General features: G+C 44.0%; 2 protein-coding genes across 2 annotated transcripts; one reads left to right on the forward strand and one right to left on the reverse strand.

The window, feature by feature from the left end:
• The first annotated feature begins 3,144 nt into the window (after positions 1 to 3,144).
• Positions 3,145 to 3,750, forward strand: LOC108163640. Its single transcript, XM_017299051.2, has 2 exons — positions 3,145 to 3,432; positions 3,503 to 3,750. The coding sequence occupies exons 1-2, from the start codon at positions 3,190 to 3,192 to the stop codon at positions 3,713 to 3,715; spliced, it is 456 nt and encodes a 151-aa protein (XP_017154540.1). The 5' UTR covers positions 3,145 to 3,189; the 3' UTR covers positions 3,716 to 3,750.
• Positions 3,751 to 7,185: 3,435 nt separating this feature from the next.
• LOC108163637 (odorant receptor 24a) lies at positions 7,186 to 10,297 on the reverse strand. The gene is made up of 5 exons (XM_017299048.2): positions 8,432 to 10,297; positions 7,753 to 8,125; positions 7,586 to 7,684; positions 7,360 to 7,512; positions 7,186 to 7,298 (listed from the first exon to the last, which is right to left on the reverse strand). Exons 1-5 carry the CDS (start codon positions 8,950 to 8,952, stop codon positions 7,248 to 7,250), a joined length of 1,197 nt encoding a protein of 398 aa, XP_017154537.1. The 5' UTR covers positions 8,953 to 10,297; the 3' UTR covers positions 7,186 to 7,247.
• Positions 10,298 to 10,442: the final 145 nt, after the last annotated feature.

A 10,442-nucleotide genomic window follows, 5' to 3' on the forward strand; every position in this document is an offset into this window, starting at 1 on the left:
TTAAACAAAAAAATATCACAAAAATGAGAAAAGTGCCTCATAATCGCATGTAAACTATTGAATAATGATGCAAGATCAATTTATACAAATAATATAACTTATTTTCCTATAAATCGCCTCCTTTATTACCCCTTAGCTTTATCGTTCCTTACACTCCACACATTTGCACAACTTTAAACAAATTTAGGCCGAAACCCACAGAACACCGCACGTTTATCTTATGACATCTGTTAAAGCACCTCCAATTCGAATGGAATTCTAAGCACAAATTCAAACGTAGGGACAGGAGCACACGGCACTTGTCCCAGGCCCCCTCGTATATCCCCCACATTCCGACTCCACATCAAAAGCGAAGCGATGCGATTGTCTGTCTCCATTTCGCCCTATCTCTTCACGGGAGCAACATTGTCATGTATCATTACCATTTCAATTCACTTGACTTCCTCGTGCCCCAGCCCCCGCCCCCGCCCCCACCTTCACAACTTATTCCTGCCACATGTCTCGCTTTTTGTGTAATTTCCTGCCACTCTGGATACTCGTTTTTTGGTGCCGCGTGTCTCTTGAGTCGCGCTTTAAACAACAAAGATCTTGTGCTAATTTCAAGCGATTGCTTTACAACATTTCAAATACCACATGCCGCTAAAGCACCATCCCAGCCCCAGCCCCAGCCCCAGCCCCTGCCCCAGCCCCTGCCCCAGCCCCTGCCCCAGCCCCTGCCCCAGCCCCTGCCCCAGCCCCTGCCCCATGCCACAATCAATACGGGTGCGGGGGTACTCGGGGCAGCAACGTTTGTGTTTTGTTGTGCCGCGTGTTGAATTTCAATGCATACTTTTAGGCCGTACATCAAAAAAATATTTGTTTGCCATTTCACATATCACAAGGACGACGGCAAAGCGCTTCGGCCTCGGCTTTACGGCGTGGGTGTTTGCCTGCTGATACCCTGTATTTAGATGGCCCTCAAAGGGATGCTAGATGGAAGAACAATGAGAGGGAATCTTCAGATCTATAGAGATCTTTTTCTGTATAGATGTATATATCCATATGTGGAGATCTCTTTCCATTATTGTGGCCATTCTAAAGGAGAGAGTGTCTACATTTGGTGGAGATGTATACAAAGACATTATCGTCCAATCTAAAGCACATTTGGATTGCATTTGGATAGCAGATACCCAAGATTCATCTTCCGCTCTACTCTCTCCATTGAATGCCCAAAGAACTTTCTGAATCTGTATTTCTCAAGATCGTGCCTCCTCCAAGTAGAATCCAAAACACAGCTTAGGGTATCTTCTAGTCGTAGCCCACACCTACACAATCTATATCTCTTTTACTGGCTGTTGTTTTTGCCACATTTCCCTAGGACTCCGCTGACTGCAGGAAGCACATGCGTTTGGCATTTGACGCCAAAGGGAGAGAGCGACAACAACAACAACAAAACCCGCTGACGATGACGAGTTTTTTTTGCGTTCGATTTCTTTGCCATTTTCTTTGGGGGTTGCCTGCTGCTGTTGTTGTTGTTGTTGGGGCCTGTTTTATACCACTTGCAAGTGGATTTATTTAGCAATGCCCCAACGGAATTTTAATGGATCCGATACCCCTCTCTCTCTCTCTGTCTCTCTCTCTGACCGAACGTGTCTTGTTCTGTTTTATAGAAGGAAAATGGCCCAAAGACTTTGGCGCCTGCTTAAAATTTCACTCATGTGGCGACGCTGGCGCATTCCCAGACCCCTTCCTTCCCCCAGTGTCGGGAGGGGGGGCACTGACATGCTGTATGCTCGTCTCCCGCTTGTTGGGGTCACCATTTTACAGTTACGGTCGTGTTTGTTTTTGGTAATTCGTTCGCCACGAGGCTCCAGCTCCGTCACCGGCTCCGGCTCCGACTCCGGCTCTAGCTGTGGGTCCTCCGTTTTATGTACATTTCACTTGGCCCGTCGCGCGCATAAAATGCGAAATTTAATTAGTCGTGTAGGTAAAAATTACATTTAAAATTATTTCGCCCTCGTGGACAACAGCAACAACAACAAACAGAGGCAGGGGCAGAGGCAGGACCGAAAAAAAAGCAGCAGTAGCAGTGGTGGGAGGAGAACCAACAGCAACCCACAAGATGCACCCATGAAGATACACCCAGAGAAAAAAAGGCCTGGAATTTTTATGTTTACACTTGGATTTTCTACGGCAGTGGAAATCGTAAGAAGAAAGTGAATTCGTGAGAATTTTTGAGCAATATTCCATAGATTATAGTCAGCGGTGCACCAGCAGAGTAGAACACCATTATTGTCCGTCATTTGCAGTGCCCACTGTACCACTTAAACGAGTATATATAAACGACAGCAGCCTATGCAGCCCTTTTCCCTTGTCTTCATCTCGCGCCTTTCCTTCTTTTCTTTACTTTCGCTCTCGTTCTCTTGCGCTCTCGCTGTTTCGATCTGTCGTGCTCTAGTCGAAGCCTCGCTTAAATTAGAGCGAGTACAATTCGCCCGCCTTCCCTTGAATTTAGTTTTGATCTAGCACTGACTTCTCGCACTTCGCATAATTGATCTTCAATCTGATACGACCCTGCGTTTTCAAGAAGCCCCCGTCTGGAATCGATCCACTTACTCGTCGCTATCGCTATATTACTATCCGACCTATCCGAATAAACCTAATTAAAACAAACATTACGCTGTTGAAAAAGCTCAGTAGGTTAGGTTAGGAAAGGTTAACCCGGACGACCCTCAGCGGGGCCACACATAGGCCAATATGGCCCTGGGGGTAAGAACCTTCGCGGCAGTGCCTATGGGAAACAGCTGTCTGTCCTAAGCTCAGTGGCTGGACAATAAAACTAAATCGCGGTAGGCTGGTAAATGTAAGAACAATTATTTAAAACTTCACGGCTCGATCTCGGCTTATGTCTGCTCTGACTGCAGCGATTCTCCTCTCTGCTGTGCTCTCCTTCTGCCGTTGCTTCTTATCTATTGTTCCTTCTTACATTATGTACGTATATACTAAATCCAACCTGTATCAGATCCTTTGTGTAGTAGGCTAACTGGTTTATGCATAATCAAGCTTCCACAGAAGAATTGGCCATTCTCAAAGACAGGTTTTTCATTGTCTGGCTTCATTAATTTGGCTTCGATTCCACTATAGGCATATGCAGGCCACGGCCCTTGGCCATTTGAGTGCTGACTCTGACGGCGACAAGTTCTGAGAAAAATGCACATCACCCTCGAGATCCTGAGTTTTTTGCTGCTTCCCATCTTGCTGGCCAGGGGCGAGATCCAATGGAATGAGGACTGTAACTTTGAGCAGTCGATTGATATGGGAACTTCGTTTTATTTTAGAAGTCCCAATTATCCCGCCCAATACCAACCCGGAACCAATTGCAAGCTTAAAGCAGTAACCAATTGGGCTAATAACCAGCTGGAACTAAAGTGCAACATGGACATACCAACGGATGTGAGTGCCTGAGACAACAGTAGAGCTTCTTTTAATTATTAACTATTATTTTAATATTTAATAATTTTAGAAAAAGGGCTGCATCAATCACCGAATGGTTGTGATCACCTACGTGGATTCAGTTGAAAACCCCAAAAGCACTCGCGTTTACTGCGGAAAAAGGGAATTCACCGAAACAATTTTGGATCCAAAAAAATATGCGAAAATGTACGTCGAATTCACTTCTAATGGCAATAAAACGGGCAAATTTTCGTGCACAGTTTCTAATAAAGGAGTCAAATAAAATTAACATAATTTATAGTATTTAAAAAATCAAACAATACAATTTTGTAATTTTTTTGGGATATTTCTCATTGATAATTATTAATTAATCATTACTTTTGATATTTACTTTTTTTAATTAATAAAAATAAATATTATCACTGAAAAATATGCCTAAAATGTGATAATTTCTACGGGTATGATTTTTTTGTTTACAGAAATGAATATAAAAATTCAATATTTACGATTCCTGTCTTTTTAAATGCAAAAATGCGAAAAATAAGCTGCAACATTTATTTGATGATAATATTTTGATAAAAAAAAAGAAGGGCTTTCAGACCTTAATATAGTGCTTTGAACATCTGTGTTTGAGTATTTATATTCCATTCAATTGAATAAATTATATATTTAACATGTTATTTTCACCGTCGATTAATTAATATTTCTTTTATTAAGAAAATATTATTATTGAAATGCCGCTAAAAAAGAAACTATAATTATTTATTGCAAACTTTCGGGAGGGCGGGAATTCCGCACACAGCAAACGATGAAGTATTTATTTAACTTTCGGTTCTTTCTGCTTGTTTTTTAATTTTTTTTGTTGTTGTTTGGAGTAATGCTGTTGTGTGTGTGTGACCCCCAGGCTCTCCGGCACTCCCAAACCGAACGAGAGAACCTCACTTAACCTCACTGCTTACCCGGCTTACCCGCTCTCCAAACAGTGCCCACACTCGCACTCACACTCGCACTCATACTCATTCGTACTCATCCACAGCCAACATTCACATTCACATGTAGTTAAGCTTCACCTAAATACATTTTTGCTAGAATAAACAAGCAACCTTGGGTGTTTACCATAAAAAGTAGGTAAACTTGAGTGCAAAAATTGCGTAGCAAATGCGGATGTATGGCCCACACACAAACACACACACACACACACACACAACCGTACCCATACTCACACACAAAATGCACATAAAAATGTGAAAACGAACAACATTAACAAGGACCATAAGAGAGGGTTTTGGGCGGTACATTTGTGGGTGACGGTTTGGGTTTGTGGGGCAGGGTTGGGGGGCAGGAAACCAGTTCTGAGCTCTGACTGAATGGAAACGAAATAAAAATAACAAGCAAAAAGCAACAAGCACAAGCAGAAGCAGCAGCAGCAACAGGAGCAGAAGAAAAGGCCAAATGAACAGAGAGGAGGACCTCTAAAATAGGGCGAAAAGAAAAAGAACAAAAGGATTACAGAACTACCACACACCCATTATTCAGACAACTGTTCTCAAAAACGAGTAATTTTTAATAAGTAATGGCCAAGTCCTGGGAAATATATCTGAAAATATGTCTAAAATATGGAAATTTATTTAGTTTTAGATATTTTTGTATCAGAACTATTCTTTGCAGGTTGTTCGAAAAATACCAGACAAATTACAAGATAAAAGACCAGAAAATACTAGTCGAAATACTTCAAATGGAACCAGAATAATTATAAAAATAATGCCAGAGAATAATTCCAAAGATATTTCCAACAAAAATAATGAAAATACTAGAAAAATACTAGAAAAATACTAGAAAATACCTAAAATACTAGAAAAATTCCGAAAATACTACGTTCTGAAAAATACTCGAAAAGTACCAAAAATAATACACAATACCGAAATTTACAAAATGATATACCAGAAAAGTACTAGATGTAATACCTACAAAATAGTAGAAGAACACCTTAGAAAAATTAGAAAAAAAAAGAAAAAGAAACAATACCAAAAAAGCCAAGAATAAGTTCTTTCCTAGATCAGGGATGGGAAAGATTAATTGAAGCTATGCCAGTATCGATCCACAGCATCTGCTGTGGAATACTATTACCACTACCACTAGTAGTGAAGATCGATCAAGATTCACTCCTTCTGTTGCATGCAACACCCTACCTAAACAAGTACAGGGTAGACAAGAAACTAAAGGGCTGTCGCAGGAGCAAAAAGTAGGAGGCTGCTCCTGAGGTTATCCCCTTAGTGTGAGAAAGGTGGGAGGCGACAAGCCGTAGATAGGGAAAGGGGTCGTCTCCACTCCACTCGTAGCGTCTCGTCTCGGTTCGGTTCTGACGTCGAACACATTACAAGCAAAAGCACTTTTGACAAAAGGAGGCGCCAGCGAAAAACAAACAAACAAATGGCAAAAGAAACAAAAGACAGGCGGACAAACAGTAATAAGGAAGGAAAGAGACAGACGCAGAGACAGGGACAGCCAGAGAGAGAGAGAGAGAGAGACAGTAGATAGGCTCATTCATGTGCGTGTAAAGGATTTCAAGGACTACAACATTAAGCAGAAATAAGAGCAAGAGAAAAGAAAAGAAAGGAAAAAGTATGGCAAGAATTTGGTGCATGAACAATGGGAAAAACCCAGAAGAACCCCAAAACACACACACACACACACGCACAGAGAACATCAACATCATTGAAGAGGTTGTCTTTGAGAGGGAGTCCCAGAAAGATATAAAAAGAGTGGAAGGGAGGGCCCCCGACGGATATGATGTATCCCCGGAACCGTCCACTTGGGAAAAACTACGAAAGATTGAGTCTGACAGCTTCCATAGAAGTATCGCAGGCGTAATAAGCCACACTGGAAGAGGGGAAACCAAGGAGAGTTCCATTTGGGCTATAATAATGATCCGGTGGCAATCAAACTTGGGAATCTGGTGGATAAGATCACTCTCCTTCATTGATTTCAACCACATTTTGTACCCATTTTGTTCAGTGTACACTCCACCCCGTCCGGATGTCATTAAGGTGTGTGCGTGTGCGTGTGGGTGTGCCTGTGTGTGGCAGTGGTAGTGGCAGTGGGACTGCAAGTGCGAGAGCATGGAAATGAACTGTAAGCACAACTGCAGCCTGAAAATGGCCAAGTGGAATGGCCAAGGGGAAAGTGCCAAAGAGTGCAGTGCAGTGCGGGAAAAGTGTGGGAAAGCAGAGCAAGGTTTTCCCCCAGAGAGCTGTGCAATTCCGAGAGGACTCTGCAATGAGGACCGGTAAAGAAACCAATTTGCCAGAGAGAAAGGAGCAGCAAGCAGAAAGAGGGGCTCGCCAGGGGTCGGCGGGGGAAGAGATGTTAAACAACATTGCAGCTTTAATTCGACAACACCCAGAACAACAATCAGAGGGTCATTCGAGGCAGAGTGGCAGCGTGGCAGAGCCAGCAAAAATGAAAAGTAAACCGAAACACGAATTAACACACAAACGATGAAGAGACACAAGGAGAGCAGAACAGAAGCTGAAGCTGAAAGAATGAAAGAAATATTACAAAAGGAAATGAGTTTCAAGAGAGTGAAGGGAAAAGAATGGAAATTATACGGGTAGGGGGATAGCGATTTCTGCAACGTAAGCCATTCGAAACTGATCGAAATTCGGTAATATTTTAGAGCCTATCTTTACTGCTAAGTCACACTGGAAGAGGGCTAGGAAAACTCTAAGAAATTTCATTGATTAATCCTCCAAAAACAATTCCAATTCGTTTTATTTATCTTTAATCTCCAAAACGTAAGAGTTCCCGATTAGCCTCTAAATCACGGACGTGGCCAAAGCAATCAAAGAACCAGTGAAGCGTAGAATCTACAGGCAAAGAAAGGACCTTTAAAAAAGACACAATTACAGGGCACTAAAGGTCACCCACCGACGTAAGAGTCTCCAGCGATGGGGAGAAGAAAGGAATCTTGATGGTGAGGACCCTTTGAGCGCGGGCCACCATCAGGAGAGCCATCTTCTGTACGCCTACACTGTGGCCATACCAGTGACTGGCGAACGTAGAACGAGCCAGATCCGAGCACTACATGGAAGATGGAAAAGAAAGATTCTTTAAAGAAGTTTCTTCGGAGACAGAAATCTGAGACCATAAGCACCGCTTCCATGATGTGTGACCCTCCCAGGCAATACAGATAGATTTCAGTGCCCACAGCACAGGTGTACACCAAATAAACGATGATGCCAACGCCAGAAAACTACAAAAGAAAAGAGAGAGCTATTAAAAGATACACCGATCTATATGGATCGATATAATCGAACCCACCAACAGCATATCCACCACACTGGTTCCGATTATAAGGCTAGAGGTGACAAAATGTCCCAGGGTGATCTCCACCATGACGCCCGACAGTCGCTCCGTGAGTTCCGCCACCTCATTGTGACGATCCACCAGCCTTTCCATATCCCGCACAATACGGGCCTCATTCTCCTCGTTGGGGCTCTCTTCTATGTTGGAAACCTCCAGCAGATCGTTGACATCATCGCGCAGGGAGAGCAGCAGCACCGTCAGATACAAACAGAAGCCGAGAAAGAAACCATCGGCTCCCACAAAGCAAACGACTGTGATGTAGCCATGCCAATGGACTAGAATGTAGGTGAGGGGATAGAGCGGCAAACGCAGGAGAGGATCTGGAAAGCTATGATAAGGGAAGGGATTAAACTAGAAATTCAAGAAACAGAAGCTACAGGAGCCTTCGAAGCCTCAACATGGGAAAGGAGCCAGGGAGCCCATTGATATGCCTATTGCCGATCTCCGATCGTGGTTTTTTGCTACTTTTTTCGAGTATAGAGACCTCAACCGGGAATCCTGGATGTTCGGCATCAAATAACGAGGAAGTCTGCTATCAATGGCCGTCGAACGCAAGAGGAGGCTGACAGGAGGCCATTGATAGATGCCCCATCATCTGAGAGATGGGAAAACAGCCCTCATACCTTTCACTCACATCATTTTAAAGGGCGTCTCGTAGATCCAGTCCTTGCCGTGGGCTCGTCTCAGCACATTGTCCAGCAAATGCCTCACCGAGTACGAAGTGCTCGTGCAAAACCCCGCGCAGAGGAGCACTGTCGTCAGCCTGGTGGCCAGCGTAAAGAATCGCTTCTTGTAGCCCAGCTTCCGCTTCGAATGCTGTGCTTCCGTCAAGGTTCTGACCCTTTGAATCAACGACTTGAGCTCGTCCTGGTAATACCAAATGCAGACCATCTTCAGGAGGGACAGAATGCTCGAGGCCACTGGACAGAGGGCGTCCAGGGCAGTCGCTATGTCAATGGATATGTAGTGTATGCCGTAGTAGGCCTCCGCATAGCAGCCGTAGGTTAGGATGAAAAAGTTGAAGAAACTCCATAGACGAAGCCCCAGAGTGCGCTCCTGTTCCGGATAGAATCCAATCAGCGACAGTGCAAACATTGGCACCAGAAAATAGTGCCTTTCCATGGCCAGCGACGAGGTGAGGAATCGAGGTAACATCTCGCTCTCTACTGCCGCTCTCCGTCTGCACTTTTCAGCTCATAATCCCGGTCGTCCTGCTGCCTTTTATAGCCTAAGCACAGGGGACTCTCCTCCTGCGTTGAACAGCATAATTGATGAGATGGGCGTTGTCCTTGCTTCATAGTTCAATAAGTTTTCAGATTGTTAACCCTCAATTAGGCAACCTTTCTCGGTGGGGGTGCTCGAGGGTACTACGGCTACGGGCTTAGGCGGGGGGCGTGGCAAATTGGGCGTGTTCTGGTAATTAAACTTTAGTTTTCGATAAACGATTTTCAATGACCTTTTGCGGCATGAATTTTATGTCCGTGTGGCAGGTACAAGCCATGCCACTGCCACAGAGGCACCCGCCCACACAGAGGCGTAGGCGGAAAGGGGTTTCCGTTTCTTGGGTTTTTGGATCGGCCACTTAATCGATTACAAGAATTTCTAAACGCTTCAAACATCTCTGAATAATATATCTAAAAGCGCTCTCTCCCTCTCACAGTGTGGCTTAGCAGTCAAAATAGTCCAAGAAAATACACCAAATGCTTTGTTTAAAGAAAACGAATATCTCCTTTTCCTGTATCCCAATATTTTGTATAGAGATATTCTAGAAATTCCCTGAAACTCCCAGGAAACAATCTTAAAGGCTGTTGGTCCTTCGATTCGAGTTTAATCCAAGATTAGTTATAATGTCTGAGCCTCTCTTTACGATCCCTGTTCCCCCCTCCGCCCGCCATAGAAATCGACTCGCCATCAAAGGATATTTCACCGAAATTTCTGCATTCTGCCAGTCGCCAGCCAGCCAAAGGAGTTGCCAGTCAACTTGCAGTTTGTATAAATATTATATAAGCTCCCCTGAGTGTGTGTGTCTGTGTGTGTGTGATGATTATGCAAACTGCAGTTATTTGGTGTATGCAAGGCAGGCCAATAAATTAATTTAGAGAGAAGGCAGCGCTGGTTGAATGAATGAACGAAGAGAGAGGCAGATGGCGTTGAATGTGCCGCCTCCCTGCCTGCCTGCCTGCCACTAGAAGTTGGTCTAAACAGGACATGGCCAGAAAGGCAAGCGCAGGCAGGCCAGGCCCCAAGCCAAAAAGCCAGGACCCAAACTGAAGCCGGAGACGGAGACGCCTCACTGACGAAAAGCCCCCGGAACGGACTTCGGTCTCCGGCTCTTTGCATAATTGATGGCTGCAGGTGTATTTGCGCTCAAATGAGGCATGCTAAACACATGCCTTTGACACTTATATACAGGGGTCCTGGTACTGGTATTGGTCCTGCATGCATGGAAGGTCCTGCAAAAAAAAGAAGCCCGGGCACAAAAATCAACTCGGAAAACTGTCGTGCTTTTGAGTGACCAGCCCGTACCCGTACAGTAAATATAAACATAAATATTCATATAAATATTTAACAAAAAAAAAGTAGTAGCACACATACATGGGGGGGGGGGAGGGAGTAGCTTTAAATGTGGGTTAAAAAATTAAATG

Source organism: Drosophila miranda, chromosome 4, assembly GCF_003369915.1.
Source record: "Drosophila miranda strain MSH22 chromosome 4, D.miranda_PacBio2.1, whole genome shotgun sequence".
Classification (NCBI taxonomy): Eukaryota; Metazoa; Arthropoda; class Insecta; order Diptera; family Drosophilidae; genus Drosophila; species Drosophila miranda.